Here is a 23,402-nt window from a genome sequence, read left to right as displayed (position 1 = left end):
GGTGATCCACTTTTATAAGATTACAGCCACTGGAAACACTATGGAGTGCAGTTCTACTCTGAAACACATGAAATTACCATGGGTCAGAATCTACTGACTGCAGTGGAGTTTTTTTGCTTTTAGGTTGAATAATGAAACCCTAAATCTACCCCTCCTGCAGTCCCTGCTGGAAAATAACTCACAATGACCCAAGAGAGATGCCCCTGTCCAGGGAGTGAAGAGGGGCTGGCTCCAACCCCTGGGCTGGTTCTGGTCAGGGCTGCACGCATACCTGGCGATACAATCCCGGTCAGCTTTATAAATACAGACGTGGTACTGGGTGTTAAAAGGTAATCCTGACCTTCAGCAGCTCCCTAAGGTGGCAGCACAGGCGCCTGGAGCAGAAAAGCACCACTGGACTCACACGCAGGAAATGGACAGCTCGGCCACACCTCTGATCTCAGATCAAAGCAACGGAAAAGCAGAAGGCTAACGGGAAGAAAAACTGAGCCTCCACTGCACAGGCGGTTCTAGCACCACCAGGCTCCTCAAAAGCTGCTGCTGCCCGCCCCCCCACACCAACACACGCTGCCACCCGCCCAGCCCACGGTCTTCCCCGGCCTCAGGCAGGAGGAACGTGGAGCCCAGCTGCACGGGTGCCTGTGCCACATCCTCTCAGGCCCCTCATCACAGGGATAGGCCACCACCCCGGCACCCAGCCCAGTGCCCAGGGCACAGCTCGCCTCTGCCTGGCAGTTAAGGCCCTGGCACTCACCTCTGGCCCACCCTGGAGCTCGGGAGCTCTGCCCCCTACAGTCCTCCCCACCACTGCTTCCCTCTCTTATCTCCTCCCACCCTGGCCATCCTCCTGGAAACTGCCAGCCTTCTCCTATACAGCCATGGTTCTAACTGAGGGGTTGATGGATGGGAACCAGGGAGTCCAGGTGACCCTGAAATTGTTTGCAAACATACATTTCTCAGTGAAGTGGGTCTTTGGCTTTCATCAATTTTTTGAAGGTTAAGAACCAAAGGTTCACAAAGCAAAACTGTTTATCCGCACTAAGGATTACCGAGGCATATGTGGCTTAGCTAGACAACTTTACCACCATTCATATAACAATGTTTCTGCGGGAACAGTCTTGTTCAGAAGATTCCACTGGTATTATCACAGCACTTAGCATGCTACGTCACAATGTTCTAGTCACTGGATAGGAAAGAAAAGAACCTTTTAAAGGCCGGGGATAGGATTTTATCCCTAGGGCCAAAGATGGAAGGTGTTTAATAAATAGTTGTAAAATGAATAATAATTATTCCAAACTAGCTTTTGGAACATTTTAAGCTGAAACTATCTACTTTTGCTGTTGTTGTTGCTGAAGTTCCCTGTGCTAGTTTTGAGGGGCAGAAATCAACGGCATCTAGTGCGTTATGTTCTACGTGTTCCAAGTTAACTCCAGGAAAAAACGTGGGCTTTACTCCTGCGCTGCCTTGTGTGGAGTCTTTACACACACCACGTCCAGTGCCCACAGTGGCCCTGGGAGCTGGGCCCTGTCATTACACATTTTATAGATGAGGAAACTGGGACTTTGTGGCGATTAAGTTATTTGCCCGAAGACACTCAGCTTGTTCAGTCACCTACAAGAATATGAAAACCAATACAACCTAGAAGTACCCAAGAGGCTATTATGTTCAACTACCAATTATTAAATTATCAAGTCAATTACGGAACTGAGGTCCAGTTAGAAAATAAAAAAACAATTTTTTTTTCTTTGAAAGGAACTCTTTTTTGATTCAAAGAAACTCCTAAATTTTATTCACAGAATTGTAATCACTTGCAAATTAAGTACAATTGGCCCTGCATATCCACTGGGTCCATATCTGCGGATTCAACCAACCGCGATTCAACCAACCGCGGATCCAAGCTATTCAGGGGGGAGGGCACAGACTTTTATTTCTTGTCATTATTCCCTAAACAATACAGTATAACAACTATTTACACAGCATTTACATTGTACTAGGTATTATAAGCAATATGAAGTATTGTAAGTAATCTACACGATTTCCAGTCTATGGGAGGGTATGTGTAGGTCATCTGCAAATACTACATCATCTTATGTAAGAAACTTGAGCACCCGTGGATTTCGGTATCTGCAGGGGGTCCTGGAACCAACCTCCCGTGAATATCGAGGGACGATGGTATGATTTTTGGATTAAAAGATGTAACAACACTAGCAAATGACTATGAATATATTAACTCAATAACATGAAACTGAAACTTTAGAAAAATGTATTCTAAACAAAAGATATTCAAGGCTCCAGCCAGCTCAGCACCCTCCTCTCTCTGCTCCTGAACTGACACCTGCCTGTCAGAGCCCGACCCCTCCCTCCCTCCTCCCCTCCGGTCCTTGGCAGTGCCCATCCTCTCCCTCCTGGAGCTGAGCTTTTTCCCATTGCCTTTGCGTGGTGCCAGTCTAGCAGAGTACAAACTCCTTGATGGGCAAGACTAAATCTTACTTGCCTCTGTATTCTCCCACTGCCTAATACTCTATGTTAGACATACCGGACATTCCATCAACATCAGGAGAAAAACCTCTTCTCGTTCCAGTGAAGTCTGACAACTTCAACGCGGTTATCAAGAATCAATGCGCTTGGTGCTATACTAATAAGGAAACACCACTGGTCTTGGATCTGCCCGCGCTGGCTCCCCTTGAGCAGGCTAAGAGTGAAAGGCGGGCGAGGGCTCGGGGGCCTGTGTCCGTCACAGAGGAATATGCCTTTCCCTCTGACAAGCCATGTTTTTTTACCCTCAGAATAAAGCTCTAAGCAACCTTCCTTTTTACACATTCAATTTCTAGAAGTGTTCTCTCTACAGACTGTTACTGTGTTTCTTCAGCTGTTTAATAATTTGTCCAGCGATATAACTAGACAAAAGGAGCCCTTGCGGTACAACAGTTGTTAATTAAGTGCTCCGCTGCTAACCAAAAGGTTAGCAGTTTGAACCCTCCCAGCAGCTCTGCAGGAGAAAGGCCTGGCAATCTCTTTTCGTAAAACTCTACAGGACAGTTCTACTCTGTCACATGGGGTCCCTGTGAGTAGGAATCAACTAGACGGCACCCAAGAACAACCCTTCTCAGTTTCACTTCTCAGTGGGTGACACTGTCTTCAAAATGTGCCCTGAGATGTCCCAAAGGGCATTTAACAAGGAGGCTGCTTCCTCCCCAGGCCTCCTCTATTTTGGGGGATTGTTGTTGTTGTTGTGTGCCATTGAGTTGATTCTGACTCACAGAAACCTCATATGACAGAGTAGAACTGCCCCCATAGGGTTTTCTAGGTTGTAATCTTTACAGGAGCAGATCACCAGGTCTTTTCTCCCATGAAGCTGCTGGGTGAGTTTGAATCACCTAACAACAACAACAAAAAGGCCAATGGAGGGACACAGGTCAGTTTAGTGCAATCAATATTTATCAACCATGTGCTGGGCACCAGGTGGCCAAAAAGGCACATGCCACGTTCTTGGATGGCACTTGCCTTTACCAGCTGACCAAGAGGCTAGAACTCAGAGAAACACCTAGGAATCCAGCTCTCTGCTTAATCTTCTCATAGCATTTATTGTACGATATGTTTCATACCCTTGTTTGTTTGCAGTCTGTCACCTTACCTGCCCAGATGGTTGGACTTGCCCTTCTCTTTTTTAGATTTTCTATAGAAAACTCTGGAGTCCCTGAGTGGTACAAAAAGTTAATGCATTCAGCTGATAACTGAAAGCCTGGAGGTTGGAGTCCACCCAGAGGCACCTTGGAATAAAGGCCTGGTGATCTACTTCCAAAATATCAGCCATTGAAAACCCCATGGAGCACAGTCCTACCATGAGTCACAAATGACTCAACGGCAACTGATTTTTTCATGGAAACCTCAGGACATATAGTAACCAAAGACTATTCCTGTACCCACACAAGAGTAGAAAGAATACAGGACAGCAAATGACTGGAATGATACTCAGAGCAGCTCACAAGGTTCCATTAAGGTGGTCTGCCCAAGGAAATGGAGTCAAGGCAAATTCCACAGCTAAAGCCTCAAGTAGCCTGAGAGAAAGATGGCAATTAGAAGGAAGAAGTTCTGTCACTTGGTCCTTTCCTTTCTATCTTTACTCATGACAAGGTTGGACACAAAGAACAGCGGCCCCCCAGCTGCCCAGAAGGCACAATCCCCCAGTGTGTACTACTCTGATCTCTACTTTTGGTCTGATGAAACCTAAGACCCACACTTAAGGGCAAGGGGGGCAAAGAGGTTAAGCAGCGGATCTAAGGTTTGCAACCCGTAGGGCAGTTAAGCCTCTAGAGCCCTTCCTTTCCACTGTGCTACCAGGCTCTCTCCCAAAATATTTATACTGAAAACAGAGGGTTAATCATTTGTTTTCCAAAATGATTCACAATGGTACTCCCTTAAATAAGCAAGCTGCTTTGCAACATTTAAAATGAGCCCACTTTTAAAAATTCACTTGGCACGTGATTTTTCAGGAATATTATACTGGAAAAGTTAGGAGCATCTCTCCCAGAAGCAGCTGTTCTTCTGAGTCTGTTCTTTTGTCCTACATGGAAGAAATCTCAAGGCCTGGGAGCAGAGGCAGAAGCTCGGGCCCTCTACGATCTGCTCACATTGGGCAGAGGATGCAGGAGACTTGGGTGAGAGCTGGGCACCAGAGCAAGAACACCAGTGTAGGCCAAATTGGCAGAAGCTTCCTGAAAGCCATTTCCATATCTGCTCGACTGTCTGTAAACCCTCGTTTCTTATTTCTTAATACACCTTTGATCGGTACTGAAGGGAACAAGGGACCTAGAAAACAGACCAGGAAAATGCTGCCCCAGCAAATTTAAGCATTGTCTGCCTAACGCATACAAGAAAAAAACAGGAGTACGCTTCTGGTGCTCTCTAAAGCCTATTTTAAGAAACATGCAGGCCATTTAAAAAGCACTATCAGACTAAATGTCGAGCTTACGAGGAATATTGGCACATTGCTGCCCTCACATGCACCCTTCAGACACTCTACCAGCAGGGAAGCCAGTCCTCTAAGGCCCCTCGACCCTACAGTGTCCTTAGGCCCACTGGTCCCTATGGACTTCTGAGGGATGTGCTAACAGACTTGGGGACAGAGTTGAGGTGTGGGGGGCTGGGATGGCCTCAAAGATCTTACATTCCACACACCTGGCCACACTCTTGTATACCCAACTTGTCCAATGCCTGCATCTGGAATAAGTGTGTGCTTTAATTTTTTCAGACGACCTATGAATTCTCACATTACCACAGCCCACATAGTGGTACGCAGTTCGTGAGAATGCGACTGGGAACAAACGAGGCAACCGGATTATCTGCAGTACATTGGTCTGATAAAAAAGAAATGCTTATAAGGTGCCTTCCGAATATGTACTAGAATAGTAAGACCCCTTCCAACAGGTCTTGACAGTAACTCCGCCTCACCTCTGGAGTGTTCTTCTTGAACTCTCGGCTCTGCTCGATAAGCCGCTTTCTAGACTGCTCGCTTTCATCTTGCCGGTTAGCCAATACTGTTGCGGTGGCATCAAGTTCCCTCTGTCAAGAGAAACAAAAACGAAAAACAAGATTGTAACTGCGCTTTGGACCAGAGAAGATCACAGCTGACCAGGGCACTGGGGATATAACCCCCGGCTTGGAGATTATCGACTCACTGGCCGAGGGGCTGGGTCAAGCAGAAAGGGAGATTAACAATACCATGCTGTGTTTCCAATGTATTCCACATGGGCTGCTTTGAGAAAGCCAAGTTTGCTTGACTTGATGTGCTGCCCTCAAAGGCACTTCAACGTGCACTTTACAAATGACTATGTCTCTATAATAAAATAAGCAGATACATTTTTCTCTGTAGAAAGAATGCCCAGATGACATCCCTCTGGGAGTGGCTCCGTTTCTGTTCATAACAAGTGTGTCTTCTTGCCATGTTGCTTGCTCGTATTGCTATTTAACTCTGTGTGTCTGATCAGGGCACTCTGTTTGCCCTTCAGCAGTGTGGGCCTGGAATCTTTCATTGTCACACTTAATTTGCTTTCCTCAAACAAATATTATATATTGGGAGTTTACTATATGCCAGGCATCACGTTAACTGTTGCCATCGAGTCAATTTCAACTCAAAGCATCATGTTAAACCAAACCAGACATGTTGCTGTCGAGTCGATTCTGACTCATTGCGACCCCATAGGACAGAGCAGAACTGCCCCATAGGGTTTCCAAGGAGCGCCTGATGGATTCAAACTGCCGACCTTTTGGTTAGCAGCTGTAGCTCTTAACCACTATGCCACCAGCATCACGTTAAGTACCATTAAAATTAACCTAGTACTTACTTTCAAGGAGGCCTTTTAAAAGGCAAATTCCAAGAATAACTAATTACTTTCAATATCTTATACATTCCCGAAATGAAATACCTTCAAATGGTAGTTGCCCTCAAACTGTTAAAACTCTTAGAACCATCAGGGGTGGATTCCAAGTAAGAGGACCTGTCAGGGGTTGAGGGCTCTGGGCTCTGCTCCACGTGACAAACTGGCACTCAAATATCAGAGAACCCGTGCCCTGGCCTTGGAAATTCTGGGAGGAATTGCCAAGGGGATCTGTTTCAAAAAAGTCTGAAGCAGATGGGCCCAGGATGGTGCTCCGGGCAGACAGCAGGAGCACAAGGACATTATTTCTATAGCCACCAAAAGGCCCACTTTCATGCTGAGTGGCTTCAGTTACTAAGACACACACAGGCGCATTCTGTTTAGGATTAAACGTGGCTGCTCCACGTGGTTCTCAATGGCACGGACTATCCTCCTGGGGCTGAGCAGAGGAAGGACCGAATCAAAGGCCAAAAGGCGAGGAAAATCAAAGATTAAGGGCCTTTCACATAAATCATGGAGACATGTTAGAGTCTTTCTCCTCCTACCTCATCAAGTTCCACCTGCTTTCCTTTTTGGCAGAAAATACCTGAACTAGTCTGCAGACCCTCCTGTTGAACACTTCACTTGTACCACTATGGAGTAGGCCACTGCTACTCAAGAAAGAAGCTAGACAAGATGACAAAGTGCTGGAGCAAGCAACCAGAGTGCTGTTGCCACGCTGGGAATCTTAGACAGTTTAAAAAAGGGGGCGAGAAAAAAAAAAAAAAACGAGGAGTGGGGAGAGAAACCCACCACGCCACACTTTCCCCTTTATTATTTCTGGCATTAAAGCAAATCTTGGAAAAACAAGTCCAAAAGAATCATGTGGGCTGGAATTCAAGAACAGATGTCAAAGCTATTGCAAAAAAGAGGGAAACACTGAACATTTTGATAGACCACATTTGAAACACATCCCAGTCAAGTGAAGGCAGGGAAAAAAGAGCAACCAAAACCAATGTGGCAAAGTGGGGATGGAGATGGAGAAGAGAGAGCAATCACAGATAAGCAGAAGGCTTTTCAAAAATATAAACAATCTGCTAAGGAGGAGGACTTAGACATCTATATTTAAGCAGCAGAAGAAGTTATAAAAGGAGACTGCAAGAAGAAAAAAAGCCAATATTGAAATATGACCAAAAAAAAATTGATGTTCGTTCCAATCACACACAGATGCAGAAAACTTAGAGAAAAACAAGAGAGCACTGACTGCTTTCAGCAAGGCCTACTTCCTCCACTGAACGAAAGGCCAGCTGAGCAAGGTGAGGGATGCTGGGGGTGCAAAAGTGACTGCTGGGTCCCAGCCCCGACCCCAAGGGTTAGCCACCCAGTGCAAAGAGCTCAGTGTGAGTGGGAAAACATTGAGGAGGTGGTGGGAGCACGTAGTCTGTAGAACCCTGAGTGCCTCAGTTCCCCAGCTGCCCCCTTGCTCTGAGTCCCTCTCCATCAGAAAGCCTGACTAAGGAGGGCTGAGCCTGAAACAGGTCCCTTGGGGGCAGGCACCCACCTTTAGCACCGGGCTGCAGAGCTAGCATCTCTGAGGGAACCCGTCGCCGGCAGTCGGGGGCTCCACAGGAGCCCGCCACATTCCTCTGCCCACACTTGCAGACATATGCGGGTCAACGTGAGAAACCAACAGGGGTCTCCGAATGTAATACCGGGCTGCCATCCACCACAACAGAAACAGATTGGCACAGCAAGGAGGAAAGACTGCGCTCCCACGGCTACAGCCCCAACCCTTTGGTTGGTCAGGTTTAAGGCTCACAATCTTTTACTTTAAATCTTTTAAAAATACACCACCAAATCCTTCCCCCACCACTGCCACCAAATCCTTTTGAATGACACGCAGGAGTTCTCAGGCTGTGGAGACAACTCAAAAGGAGGGGATGGTTATTAAGCAAAAGCCTAAGACTGTTTTATTATCTACCGAGTCTGCCTATACTCAAGGTGTTAAATGTAACAGCACACTAACAAGAGAATTCAATGAGCTGAGGGGAAGTGAAGTTGGGGACCTAAAATTCAGAACCCTTTGCCCAAGTCATTGGTCACATGTAAAAAGGTACACGTAGGCATCCCCACATCTGAAAGGCATTAAAAACCCACAAACAGCAAAAGCACTGGAGGCCAACCTAAGTGCCCGGCTATAGCACGCCGGCAGATCCAACATGGCTTGTTCTGCAGTGGTTACAAAAATCCAGTCTTACACTATATGGGGAGGGATGATCTTCAAAATCGATTTAAGCAAAAGAAGCAAAGTGCTGAATATGCTAGCATCACTGAAACGAATATTTATACCTACATTTGCACATGCTTTGATAATCTCTAGAAAAATACAAAGGAAACTTCTAACTGTGCTTGGCTCTCAGGAGGGATCTGGTGTGAAGGGGGGGCTTAAAAATCGAAAAAAAAAAACGAACCTCATTGCCATCGACTAGGTTCGGACTCATAGGGATCGTACAGAACAGAGTAGAACTGCCCCATACGGTTTCCAAAGAGCGGATGGTGGATTCGAGAGGCTGATCTCTTGGTTAGCAGACAAGCACTTAACCATTGCACCACCAGGGCTCAGTGTGGGGGAGGGAGGTTACTCTTCAGTATATGTTTTTTGACTATTTTACCATGTGCATGTTATCATCTATTTGGCCAAATTGCAATATTTATTAATCTTAAAAATCCTGCTAATGTGAAAAAATATACACACATAAAATTATATAAACATAGTTTACCTAGTATGCCAAACCTATAACTGTATAACATACTACCAGCCTCTGCTTTCAAAGTCTGCATGTCCACCTGCCCAGAGGGCAGGGCCTGGAATAGATGACCTCGTGAATCACTGATGATTCAAAACGTGAACCTCGCACGTCCTTTGTCAAAACAACAGCTGTTTTCTTGCACAATGTGCAACCCAACGGCCAGTCTCAGGGCTTGCTGAAGGAGGCCAAGCCAGTCAGCCAGTCACAGAAAACACCCCTCAGCCCAGTCAGAACTCTCCGCTGAGGGGCAGGGGAGGGGCTGCTCAGAACTGCTGAGAACTATTCACCCCCTGGAGATACCTGGGGGCCCACGTCCAGATAACAGGAAGTCCGCAGTGCAGGCAGCAAGCCCACAGACTCTGAACCCCAGCCCCGCGCCTCCAAACAGGCCAAAGGAGTCAGAGCTCTTACTGAGAAAATGTCTTGCATGGGCAGGCCCTTAAATGCAGAAATACTTTTTTTCTTTCAAAGTAGTCACTGGAGGGCTGCTGTTGGGAGACAGCGAGGTCCCGCTGAAGGAACCACATGGGCCTAGGTTCCAGCCCCCTAGTGCCTTGGCAGCCACGTGGCCCAGCCTACCTCACGCAGAGCAAGTAAATGCACACTTCAACTCACTGAGCCTCCTCTAGCCCAACCTGAGTGTGGGGACAGTGCGTTCAGCCTTGCTGATTGAGAGCTACGGGACAGACTCAAGGCATGGGTGTTGCTGTCTTATCCCTGCCAAGGGTGTTCCACACCCAGGAGCCCCAGAGCGCCCGGCATAAGACCAAGCTCATGCCCTTCCTCAGGAGAGCTTCTGCGGCCGGAGCAGTCACGATCGGCACCAGCAGGCACAGACCCGGCTCCTGGAGCGCAAGCCCATCACCATGTCACGCAGGAGAGCTGACGTGGTCCCTCATCTCGGAAGGGAAGGATTATGGGCATGCAGGCAGGCCTCGCTCTGTGAAACAGCTATAACTTCTGGAAGCTGGGTACGGCTGAGACCCTGTTTCCTCACTGACTAAAATTTCTGACATGCCTTTTCTCCATTTCTGACAGATTTTCAAATGGCAAAGTTCCGAACATTTTCAGCTTCTCTGTGCTGGGACTCCGGCCTCTCAGTCGAGTATGAATGATTTATTAAAAACAAAAACTTTTTTAAAAACACTAGGTGGGTAGGAAAAACAACAACAACAATGTCGAGGATCTAGTGTGCAAATCCTCACTTTGAAGGTCTGTGTGTATATAGATACAGGTATCAGTTGTCTCTTTGAAATGGGGGGTACCTGCGGTGCTGCTACCATTTTTGCTGAGGCTCTCTTCTTGAAGGCCCAGGCCAGGGCCCCAAGCGCTCTCTGCGCATGCTCACACGGGCCAGGCTCTCAGACAGGGTAGGCTCCTTCCGGAGCTGCACGGGACACCTCCTCTCCTGCCAGCACCCTGGCCCAGCAGGGAGAACACACCCGGCCAATAGCATCAGCAATGCGAGTAATATATTTTCTATTTTAATGATCGCTAACTTTAATCTGATGAGTTAGTTCGTCTGATGTATCTTTAGAGATTATTTTCAAACATTTCAAATTATTCAAACAGCAAATTGTATATCAGAATTTAAAATGGCTTTTTATTCTTAGTGAAGACCAAGATCACTTGTGCAAAAAAGGTAAGACCAGCCGCGGTGCCTGCATGGAGTGGCCCTCAGATCATTTTTTGTTTCATTTTCAGCAACAGAATCGTTATGACTGATGGAAGCTTCTCCGGCTGGAATAGGGGTGAAGAATCCAAAAAGCCCACCCACCAGCCTCCTTCAGTCACCCCTCCGAGCCCCTACACAAAACACTGGAAGATCCTTCCCATAGTGGCGTGAGAATCCAGGCTCCATACCAACTGTGACCTGTGTGGTTTTGGTCAAATGGCTTTGCCTTTCTGGAGATAATTAAGATTAAGATAATGGTAGGTGTTCCATCAGGTTAATTTTTCTGTACTATCAGAGTCATGCACTTGACCTCAGACCTGGATCTTGACTAGGATGGGAAATCCAGGGAAGCGCGGATGACTCAGAAGCAGATTCTGACCTCCAGGTGTCCACAGCCCAACAGAGGACCTAGGCAGGCATGAAAGAGCGACAAGACGAGAGAGAGCACCAGGCCCGTGGAATAAAAATAGCAAGGGCTTAGGAAAGGGAGAAGTTACCTCCACAGTAAGAAAGATCTTTAAGTTTTGGGGAAGACGCCCACCTTAGTGGGGCCTGTGGCTGTGTCAGGCTCAATTCCCATTACCTTCTTCCTCCTCACCAAGCAGTGGGCACTACGCTGTGCACAGCAACCATGGGGTTGGTGCTGTCACAGATGAAGACACTGGGGCCCAAGGAATCCAGGAGCCTGGCCAAGGTCTCCCAGGGACATGCAGAGAGGCAGAAAAGTAAGACCAGGCAGGAGGGCTGCTGAGAGGTAAAAAAACCAAAACCCAACCCATTGTCAAGTCAATTCTGACTCATAGTGACCCTATGGGACAGAGCAGAACTGCCCCATAGGGTTTCCAAGGAGTGGATGATAGATTCGAACTCCTGACCTTTTGTTTAGCAGCCGAGTTCTTAACCACTATGGGCCAATTTGGAAATAATTGTGTTCTGTTAAAAGTTTAAAAACCATTTCTCCAAGATATACCCACAGTGATGAAAATGTCTGTTGTAAATACACAGACATACATATATAATTTGCTTACATAAAAAAAAAAGCCCTTTGCTTACATATATATATATATATATATACGTACATACAAGATACCTCTAGAAGGCTATACAAGACACTGGTAACAGAGGGCTGGGTACCCTTTCTCCCCTGGCGATACTCAAGTGAACTCCATGAAACCTGCAGATCTCAGCTCAGGCACCACTTCCCCGGCCCCTGCCTCCCGCTGGGGAAGAGGCTGCACTGTGTGCCGAGTCCCTGAACTATGCCCCCTGCCTCCTAGCTTGCAATTCTGTGTTTGCGTGACAGCTTGTTTAATGTCCATCTCCCCATAGGATGTGAGCTCCAGCAAGGTCTGTGCTTTACTCACTGTGGGATTCCCAGCACTTAAGCTGGGCACAGCACAGGCAGGTAGTATTTGCCAGGTGAAGAATAAGCAAAAACAAAAAAGGTAGCATATATTAAATACAAGAATAAAAGTCCAGAAAAAGTACAAAAATTGTTCAAAGGAGGAGAGATTATTTCTGCTAGGGAGAAAGTCAGAAACAGCTTCATGAAGATAACAACAGAAGAGCCAGACCTTGAAGAAGAGGCAAGAGGGCAATGAGAAGATGGCAGGAGTGGGACAGGGTTGCACAGGTGAGCAACAGGCAAAGCAGAGGTGGGGAGAGCCTAAGACCTCTACAGACTGGCAAGGCTTCCAGTTGGGCAGATGCTTCCAAGACACCTGGTACCGTGGAGTGGAGGAGAGGAGAGAGGCTACAAGGAAAGGGCCGGCCCTAAGCACTGAGGGCTGGAATGGCAGAACCATCTGGGCCCAGTTCAGGTGGCCATCATGGACTGAAGAGGAAGTGGACAGGAGGATTGGGCAAGGCTGGGTGAGGAAGAGAAGGCAGGGTACCTGGAGGAGAGCCTGCAAGAGACCAAGTAAGGGGCTCTACCATGGGATCTAGTGCCCCCTCCATCTCAGCCTCAAAGGATTCTGGGTCCGACCCTACAATGGTAACACTGTATGAGAATTAGAATCATATAACTAAGGAGGTCTCCTCCCCTGATGAAGCCACCCTGGCCAAGCTCTCCTAGCTGCCTAGAAAGTAACCTTCATCACAGCCCCACCATAATTGGGGAGCAAGAAAACCAGGAGTCAGGGAAACTCGCACTCCAACAGGGCTTTTGGGAAAACACAGAACAGCAGACCAGACGTGGTGCTGAGGCTCCTCTGCTGTTGAGGCACACCATGTCTGCTTCGTCTCTCCATCCCCGTTTTCCTGGAAGGGAGGGCTAACTGTCCCTGCCAGCGCAGCAGTTCCCGGCACCGGGCCCAGAGCCCAGCACTTAGGAAGTGCTCAATAAATGCTAGCTGAATTGGGTGGGCGAGAAGTGAGAATTCTGTGTTCATCCCTCCCGCGGTTCTCAGGGAACAAAAACATAGGCGCATGGACAGCTTGCCTGTAATTCGATTTTCCAGTTATCTGGGGACTAACAGAAACGCTGTGTGTTTCAACCTTTGCTGAAAATCTTTGTACAGTGTCGTCAGCCATCTTTTCCCATCTTAGGGATTAGGGTCAAATGACCAGAACGAAACCCCTTAGCCAGATCACACAGCACTCAGAGGCTGTATTTGATAGCATGGTTTTCCCACCACCATGGGGGATCCTGTCCCCTGGTCCCCTAGAGAAAATGCCCGGGGACCAGGAATGGGGAAGAGTGCACCTACAGGGTGGTGGATAAAACACTGAATTTCTGATTCCGACAGACTCAGTTTGAATGTGGACTCCCACCACCTTCAACAAGCCACCTAGCCTTTACAAATCTATAAGATAGGTATAATACCACCTACCCTGCAGCTTTCTTATGAGGATTAGAGATAAGGTACACATGAATCCACTCGGTGTCAGCCCAAGGTAGCTATCATCGTTGTCATCACTGGTCCCTTGGCCCCACATGCCTCCCAAATTGGTGAATAGTAGGCACACTTGGAAAAGCTTTTAAAGGATAAACTCCCGATTGCTTTCCTAGGCACTTTGCATCTTTCTCCCAAAAGCAGAAGGCAGGAGAAAACTTGACTCAATTCCAGTTAATGCAGTTTTTCTACACCCTATCTAGTTTTTGCTTCCTACTCCAAGAACTTGGGAACCATGGAGGAGGGTGTACTCCTGACCCAGAGACGTGGGCGTGGGTGGGCCCTCTGGCTCTCACCCTTCCCAGCTCTATGACTCTGGGCCAGCTATTTAACCTCTTTTCCTAACTGTAAAATGAGGACACTAATATGTACCTCATAGGGTTGGTGTGAGAATTAAGTAAGATAAAATGTCCAGTGCAGTGAGTAACAATTAAATGTGACTGCCTTCTTTTCCTCTTGCTATTCAACCTGAGACTACCTTGTATAAAGGTTATTTTCCCATGCTCCTTTAACTCTTCAAACCGTATTATACATGTCACACGTACTCAATGTTTCTTGATTCTGGGAGATAACCTGATGTTAATTAATCCCAGTCTAGGAAATTCAAGGGCAACTATTTAATTCAACCTACACTTACTATCTGTGGCCTCTTTATCCAAAGGTCAGGCTCCAGAATTTGTCTACCACACCTACCAGAAGCTAATAAAAGTAATGACTTGGGAGTAAATGGTGGGGGGTGGGCAGACCAGGGTGGAAGGGCCAAGGGTGGGAGCCAGGTTTTTCAATGTATACTTTTTAACATAATTGTGATTTGGGGGCCAAGTAAATAGGTTAGCTAATTGAAAAATAAAACTGAGTAAAAATAAATACATGCATTTAACAAAAACTGAACACAAAATTTTCATACAAGCCTATTTGCAAATTCCTCAGGATTCAGAAATTTCAATAGAGAATCAAGATTTTGGTTTTTGTTGTTTTTCACCCAGCCGAAAACCCACTATGCAAAGACAAAAATGCCAGATGTATCCAACAAGCACTACACTACATATAGTACTTGCTAGACTCTCATTTAAACAGTGAGACGTGAGAGACTGTGTCTCAGTGATGCATAATGAAATATAAGGCGAATCAGACAACCAGAGTCTCTAAGAGGAAGCACACGTGGCCCAGAGCTGTTGCAGGGAGAGGGAAGGGTGTCTTTTAATTCAAATGAAAAGGATTCTACTTTAAATGTTAAGTCACACCATCTGCAACTGCTGATATCTGACCATTTTTCAACGACAAAAATGGCAGTTTAAAAAGGAGTATTCTCCTGTATACATCTCAAAACAATACTAACATCGGTCTGTGGGACTTGGCCTTTAGACACATGCAGCTCCACATGGCAGGAGTTCTTTGCCCTCTCTGCTCTTGGATTTCTCCAAGGGACCCAAAGAGCCCTTCCTTACCCCTCCCTCCTGTCACAGGCTCCTCCACTGTGCCATATGGGCTTTGGTCCTCGATATCGGATTATTTCCACTTGGCTATGTTCTCTATCGGTTTCTCCTGATTGTCTTCTGCTGATTGGGTTGAAGTGGGATCCTTCCCCTTGGGTGGGTCCCTTGTTTTCTGCTTCCCCTGTATCTCCAGACCACAATCTCCACCTTCCCCTGCAGGACAGCACTGGGGAATGGGGAGGAAGCTGCGAAGACTGGCCTGCTGTTGACACCACCCCACACGTGGGCCTCAGGACGAGCTTGGGAGCGCAGCAGCACAAGAGCTTTGCTTATTTATCTCAGAGATAAGGAAACCAAGGCAAGGTTCGGAAGCCTAAGTCTCCTGCCCGGGAGTGAGTGAGTCCCTTAACTTAATGGCTTGTATTAGTCTTTTTAACTTAATGTGCACTTATGAAACAGATTTTAAAATCAAAGGGGAACCTGTTAAAATCGAAGAAAAAAAAATGTTCACGAAGGTTGATTTGGGGGAGCTGCGGCCGAGACGTTCATTCCTCTGCCCAGCTCTGGCTGCAGTACAGAAGATGAATGTCAGAGACAACAGCTACTCCTGAATGCCACAGCTGCACCTGGAATGGAGGAAAGAGACTTGAGAGGCCTTTAGTGCGTCAGTGTGTCAAGCACTTAATTGGACCCACGGGCCAATTAACTGAATGAGAGGGATGAACAGAAACCAGAAACCGCACTGTCCAACATGGTAGCCATTAGCCACGTGTGGCTACTTAAACTTAAGTGAAATTAAAAATTCAGTTCCTCAGTTGCAGTGGCCACATTCCAAGTACTCAACAGACACATGTGACTAGCGGCTACTCTATTTGATGGCTCAGATACAGCCCATTCCATCCAGAAATTTCTATTGGACAGTCCTGATGTGGAATGACTCTCCAGGCTCTCAGAGCCACTGACCACATCATTAACAGAAAGTAGGTACTAGCTACTGCCCCATTTCACAGACTTAGGAGATCATTAAGGGGTAGAGCCAAGATTTGAATCCAGACCTGTATAACTCCAAAGCAGAGGCTCTCTGCAGTAAAGTATATCACATCACCTCTTCCCCACACTCAGGGTTAATGTACTTTCTTTTCCCCAGGAAATAGGAGCCAAGGTCATCAACTAAAAGTGAGGCAAGGATGGGGAAACATTTGTGTTTTAATCTCAAAAATAACTATGCCACTGCCAAATGGAATAACTCTGATCTCATCTACAGGGGTAAACGTTTTCTGCTGAAAGTATTTGTTTCAGAAAGAAGCCTTTAATTTGAATGGTTTAGGAGCCAAAATTTCTGTCTGTTGAAAATATTTATTTCTATTGTTTGGCAGGAATCAATTTGTTAGGGCACCAGCCACTCTGGCAAAGGTTCCCTCCTACTTCGCTGGGAAAACACTGGCTGGTAAAACCCTCGCCACCCTGCCGCTCGCTTGCTTGCTCGCTCTGTTTGGGCTATCCCAGCCACAAACATCTGCCAATGCAGACACGGGCTGTGAATCAAAACAAACCACCCAGTGCGCAAGAGAGCAGAGCAGCTTTGGGGAATATTAGAATATAACTGGGCTTTGTGGGCAACTGGCTGCTTACAATTTTCATAATGAGGGTAGATTTGAATTAATTATTTAGCAAGTGGTAGAAGATTTGTGAGCCAGTACTATTTGATTTGGAGCCCTGGTGGTACAGTGGTTAAGAGCTCGGCTGCTAACCAAAAGGTCGTTAAGTTCGAATCCACCAGGCCTTTCTTGGAAACCCTATGGGGCAGTTCTACTCTGTCCTATAGGGTTGTTACGAGTCCAAATGGACTCGATGGAATGGGTGTAGTGTTTTGGTTTGTTTTTTTTTCTACTATTTGATTTTTCACACAGCCCTGGAAACCCTGGTGGTGTAACTGTTAAGTGCTACGGCTGCTAACCAAGAGGTCAGCAGTTCAAATCCTCCAGGCGCTCCTTGAAAACTCTATCAGGCAATTCTACTCTGTCCTATGGGGTCGCTATAGGTCAGAATTGACTTGACAGCAGTGTTTGGTTTTTTTTGTTGTTGTTGTTGTTCTGCAGGGCTAGGCCCACCCCGCACTGGGACGTTACTAAAGTCTGGGAAGCAGCAAGGACTTTTGGTCAGACCAGGCTCAATCCTGGCTTCAGCCCCACCTTGCTACTGGAATGTGGACAAGTCACTAAGACTCCCTGAGTCTCGGTTTCCTCATCTGTAAAATACACCACCTATCTGACCTCACAGGGTTCATGTAATAAAAACTCTTATTTGTTAAAAAGTTCCATATAGGTGGTAGTTATTATTTTTTGCAAGGATTAAGTACCCTCTTCCTCACTTAGCTGCCTTTCTTATATATGGGGTGGGGAGGATACTTAAGAGACAGATCATGAAAGTTAAAAAGCTATCACAGTTACAGGTGAAGTGCTAATAACTTCATTTTGAAACTGTTGGGTTTTTTTTTTTTTTTTAAATCACAGCTGTGGCTTGCACTAGAACTCTACCTGCGGCTGCATTCCCTTCTCACATTTTAATTAGCAAATAAAAACTCTGAAAAGCTCTCAAAATGTTTTTGCCCATAATTTATAAGTCAAAGTTAAAAGACGCCAAACGGCTTGTGGGGAAAACCAAACTAGAACAGACATCTATCAACAATGCCGAGCAAGCTCATTTGAGGAGCTTGTGTCAGGCCAAGAAACACCACCCCTGAACCAGCTTTGGTTTTATTTTTGCAGTTAATTCTCAAGATTTCTGGTGCCGTTGCTCAGAGAGCATGGTTTACAGCATCCTGCCACGGGCTTAGAGTTGCTGCCAGCCAGATGGCCCGGCAGAATGACACTCGTATGGCAGAGAATGTGAGAGTTGCATGCGATGCCTTCACTCTCTGCTGGCACCAGCACTGCTGGCTGCCATCAGGGAGTCTGGATGCTGGGCACCAACAGGTTACACTGCAGGGGGGCTCCTGGTGCCAAGAACAGACATGGGATTGTAAAGGTGCCGTTTAAATCCTCAGAGTTTCACCTCCAGCTAGCTACACTAGATGTGAAGGACACTCAGGGAGGCAAAGGACTGACCCAGGAGCTGCCCCAAAAGTGCAGCTTCTAGTCTGCCCACTCTGGGCACCAGAAAGGTGCCTCCAACTGTCAGAGGCACCCCATCCTGTCCAGAGAGCTTTCACAAAAGTAACTGGAAGGGGTCTTTAACTCAGACGTTACAAAGCGAGCTAACTACCAGTATCTGTCTAAACTCATGCTAAAGGATAAGGCCACACAACTAAGAAGCACAACTAGAACAAACTACTGACACTACAGGCATAAATACACCAGATGGGGTCCTGATACACAGCCACATCCAGCACCTCAGTTTCCAACACTTCCAAGCTCTGACCCACCACAGGAGGCCCTCTCTTTTCTCAGGGCCTCCACTCCACAGTCTCCTCAGTGTCCCACACTGCCTTGCCCATGAGGCTGGCTGGGGACAGGAGGGTGGGGTTTCTTATAGCAGAAAATTAATGCCAATTACGAAGTGTCCCCGGCCTCTCAGCCTGTTAACTACTCCAATTTCAGGTTCTCGTCACTTGTTTTTCTCTAACTTGAGATGTCACCTCTTACACAGACATCAAGGAGACCTTTCTCAATCAAACTGAGCAAAACGATTGCCGCTTGTTTGGGCCATGGAAGACATCTACCCGTACCCTGTGTTCCTTGCCCTGTCTGGTGACTTCTTGAGAGGCAAGGGGAAGAGAGGATTCTGATCTGATTTGGAGGAAAAGGCAGCTCCCAGTAGAGTATGATCTACAAAAAGGACAGCTCCTACCCCATCCCATTCCCCTCAGCACTACCAGCCAGAGCCCAGAACATCGCCCGGGCAGCATCGGTCAGGAAGCCACTCTGGGCATAGGAGCCTCAGCTACACTCTGGCTATTTCTCTGCATACTGTCATTCCATCACAGGCAGGAGGCCAGGGAGGGACGCACCAGCACGGCCAGCGGATGGGATTCTGGGATGCCAAGGTGCGCCACCGTCTTCTACGCCGGGAATATTTTATTCTGCCGAGTTAATGTAATATAAAGGAAATATTGCCATAGATCTGAAATGATCAAGATCTTCAATCATCGAAAACAAAAACAATTATATTCAGTATACTCAGTAATTCTGGAGAGCATGTTAACATATTTTCATGAAGACTTTTAACGAGCTGAAACAAAAAAGGATTTCCTGGTCTACTGCTACCTGTATCCTGCGGTGTGACAGATGGTTTTTTGTGTGGCCTCTCTAACCATGGTCTTGTAACTCTCACCCAGGTGATTGGGCAGGACTGTGTGACAGGGTAATTGTGGCTCACCAAAGGAACTGGTCAGTTTTGCCATCCTGCTGGGCTTGCAATGAGCCACCCCAGAGGCAGGAAAGAGAAAAGTCCACCACCACCAAAGGTAAGACCCACAGGAGATGGCGTAGTGGGCTTCCCAGCCTGTGGAGCAAGAAATCTGAGTGTGTTTGGGCAGAGACTGAAGGCTAGGGAGAAGCCTATGCCTGACTCATGAATTTGGGACTTGCCAGCCTCCACCATGTGAACCATTTCCTTTATATGGTTCATGATGTTGCAGCAAATTAGGGGATCCAAGACAGGAGGGAGAGAACTGAGGGGAGAGGGGACAGTTGATGTTAGAGATGATGGAGTGGTACCAGAGCTGGGAAAAGTTGGACATTTGGGACATCTTTAACCTCCGCCTCATAGGAACCAGCTCTGTGCTGATCCTTATAAAAGAAATTATTTGTTTATATCTCAACCCCTGAATGGTCTGCTTAATGAGTTTCCCTGGGCTTCTACACATTTTGTATTATACTCAAGTAACCACACATATTCACCAAGAGCAAAACCTCAGCATGTGTGCCTGCAGCAGGAACACCTCAACTGAGGGGTCCAATGGGATCATGAGGAATCCGTCAGAATCCCAAAGACTCTCTCAGAAGAATGCATCCAGTTTCAGACACTGTTGGATCAGGTTTGCAAAGACACACTTAAGTGAAACGAGGGTCAAAGCAGGCCAAGCGTGTTGATCACGTGGGACTCATATAGCCCAAGTGTTCCCTGAAACTGCTCTCCTCCCCCACCCAGCCCCTTTGTCAACTTCCTATCAACTCATTAAAAATCGTTCCTGAGCACCTCCTGGGCTCGCCCTGGGGGGACAGGAACAGGCAGCAAATAAAAGGTCCAACAAACTGCACTGGTGCTCAGAGAACTTGCAATTTAGTAAAATGACTAGAGAGCTGTAAGGCAGGATACAGTGCAAGCAGTACCAAACGACTGGAGAGGAAAGGAGGTGACTTTCTGTTGAGAAGATCAAGAACAACTTCACAGGAAAGGCAGCAAGAGACAGGCCTTAAAGAATGGGTGAGGTTTCAGTGGGTGAGGGTGGGGGGAGGGATTCCAGGAGAGACAGAAGGGGCAGAGGCAATAAAAACACCTGTAGCTAAAATTCACTGGCTCATGCTTTACTGCCTTGTTGTTTTTAATCCCCACAACAACCCTACCAGATGGTTATTATGCCCACTCTGCCAGTGAGGACACTGTCGTTCAGACAGGTAAAAGTAACTTGACCAAGATCACACAGTCAATACATAGCGGAATGAGATTTAAAGGCAAAATTTTGTACACTCATTAACAACCTGTGATATGCAAACGATACAACCTTGTTTGCTGAAAGTGAAGAGGGCTTGAAGCACTTACCGATGAAAATCAAAGACTACAGCCTTTAATAATGGATTGCACCTCAACAAAAAAGAAAACAAAAATCCTCACAACTAGACCAATAAGCAACATGATGATAAATGGAGAAAATATTGACGTTGTTAAGGATTTCATTTTACTTGGATCCATAATCAATGCCCATGGAAGCAGCAGTCAAGAAATCAGACTGGGCAAATCTGCTGCAAAAGACCTCTTTTTAAAGTGTTAAAAAGCAAAGATGTCACTTTGAGGACTAGGGTGCACCTGATCCAAGCCATGGTATTTTCAATCACCTCATATATATGCGAAAGCTGGACAATGAACAAGGGAGACCAAAGAAGAATTGATGCCTTTGAATTATGGTGTTGGCTGAGAATACTGAATATACCACGGACTGCCAGAAGAACAAACAAGTCTGTCTTGGAAGAAGTACAGCCAGAATGCTCCTTAGGAGCGAGGATGTCGAGACTTTGTCTCACTGCTTTGGACATGTTATCAGGAAGGGCCAATCCCTGGAGAAGGATGTATCATGCTTGGTCAAGTAGAGGATCAGCAAAAAAGAGGAAGGCCTTCAAGGAGATGGACTGACACAGTAGCTGCAAAAATGGGCTGAGGCATAACAATGACTGTAAGGATGGCGCAGGACCGGGCAATGTATTTTTTTGTTGTACATAGTGTTGCTATGAGTCAGTAGCGACTCAAAGGCACCTAACAACAAACAACATTTTCTGCACCTAAATCTGCTCCTTCCACTACAGCAGAATGCTTTCAAAAGTGCAGCAGGCCTATGGTTGATGGGTGGACTTTGGGCTATGGGGGTACAAAGCGGAAGAAAAGGTCTGCTTAAAAAAAAGAAAGAGGCTCTTTCTCTGGAGCCATACATAGTTACTCATTATTTGTTGAGTCCCTAAGAAAGGTAGGAGGCAGGTCTAACTGGGGCAGCTAATCAGAGGTTTTGAATGTGGACTTGATTCTGTAGGCAGTTGTTGAATAGGCTACTGACAATCACTGCAGTGCTTTTAGAAAGATCATTCTGGAAGCAATGGAAGAATGTATTAGAGGGAGGCCACTGCAGCTCAGCAGTTAGCAAAAAGGCCACAGGTTGCGGGACAGGGTCACAAAGAACAAGAGAGGTTCAGCCTTAACTCTTGTCAAGGAGGTTCCAGCTGCCGTGGAGTCAACGCTGACTCACGGTGACCCCACGTGTGTCTGAGCAGAACTGTGCTACTTAGGGTTTTCAATGGCTGATTTTTCATAAGTAGATCTCCAGGCCTTTCTTCCAAGGTAACTCTGGGTGAACTCAAACCTCCAACCTCTTGGTTAGCAGCCGAGTGTGTTAACCGTGTGCACTACCCAGTGAGCTGAGACGGTAGCCCCCAAGTAAAATCTGCACTGAGATCAAGATAAATGAAGGGGAAGAAACAAGAACTGCTTCTAAGAGGATCCTGAATCAGCTTCAGCAAATAAAGTAAATACAGGAAGCGACCACACGAAGAGAAAATGGGATACGCTACAATGGAATTATGGACCTGGCACTCCAGAGCTGTCAAGGCTGTCTCCACCCCAGCTGTTGCCAGCGTTCACTCTCTTCCCGCCTGCTGTACACGCTCCCTGGGATCCCAGGGCCAGTCGGTGGCTGACCTGTCAAATTTGACTGCTGGAATAAAAATGGAAAGGCCGAGTGGCAGCCATAACATGGAATTTCCTTGTTTTTATTAGTTTAAGGCTCTTAAAGAGTAACTTTTACATTGGGGAAAACTTTTCAAATATGTACTACTTGAAACTTAGATCCAGTTACCTCTCACATGTTTTCAATCATCCTGCTTGCCAATTTTACAAGTTATCAAAAGACATTTGTGGTTTAAAGCAGGGGAGTGGGCTCCCTCGGAGTACATCTGCCGTTCCCGCGGTGACATCACTCCACTGGATCCCGGACCTGCCTGCTGCCAGAGAGCCTGATGGGGCCCAGTCTGAGGGCTACAGGGTCTTGACAGGTAGGCTGGGCAGAGGCAGCAAGGCAGTTTATTTCCAAATACTGGGGCTACGGTAGCACCTGGGTATGGACTGACTTCTTTTTCTTTTTTTTTTTTACAAAAACTATTGCTAAAAATCTACCTTTTCACATTACTGTTGCCACTTAAATTTTGAGTCCAGGAACACATGTTTCTCTCTTTTTTTTTAAATAATTTTTATAGAGCTTTAAGTGAACGTTTACAAATCAAGTCAGTGTGTCACATATAAGCTTATATACACCTTACTCCATACTCCCACTTGCTCTCCCCCTAATGAGTCAGCCCTTCCAGTCTCTCCTTTCGTGACAATTTTGCCAGTTTCTAACCCTCTCTACCCTCCTATCTCCCCTCCAGACAGGAGATGCCAACACAGTCTCAAGTGTCCACCTGATACAAGTAGCTCACTCTTCATCAGCATCTCTCTCCAACCCATTGTCCAGTCCCTTCCAACAC

At 46.6% G+C, this 23,402-nt stretch overlaps 1 protein-coding gene across 9 annotated transcripts in view; it reads right to left on the bottom strand.

The window, feature by feature from the left end:
• Positions 1-23,402, bottom strand: part of CUX1 (cut like homeobox 1) — a 458,571-nt gene that overhangs the window by 361,554 nt on the left and 73,615 nt on the right. For all 9 annotated transcript variants that reach the window (XM_064295901.1, XM_064295906.1, XM_064295905.1 and 6 more), the window contains one exon: positions 5,452-5,562. In XM_064295901.1, the coding sequence (XP_064151971.1) occupies positions 5,452-5,562 (111 nt within the window). The remainder of the gene's footprint in view (positions 1-5,451; positions 5,563-23,402) is intronic.

This window comes from Loxodonta africana, chromosome 12 (genome assembly GCF_030014295.1).
Source record: "Loxodonta africana isolate mLoxAfr1 chromosome 12, mLoxAfr1.hap2, whole genome shotgun sequence".
Lineage (NCBI taxonomy): Eukaryota > Metazoa > Chordata > Mammalia > Proboscidea > Elephantidae > Loxodonta > Loxodonta africana.
The sequence above is the reverse complement of the archived record's forward strand: the minus strand, read 5'-3'. Positions and strand labels throughout refer to the sequence as shown.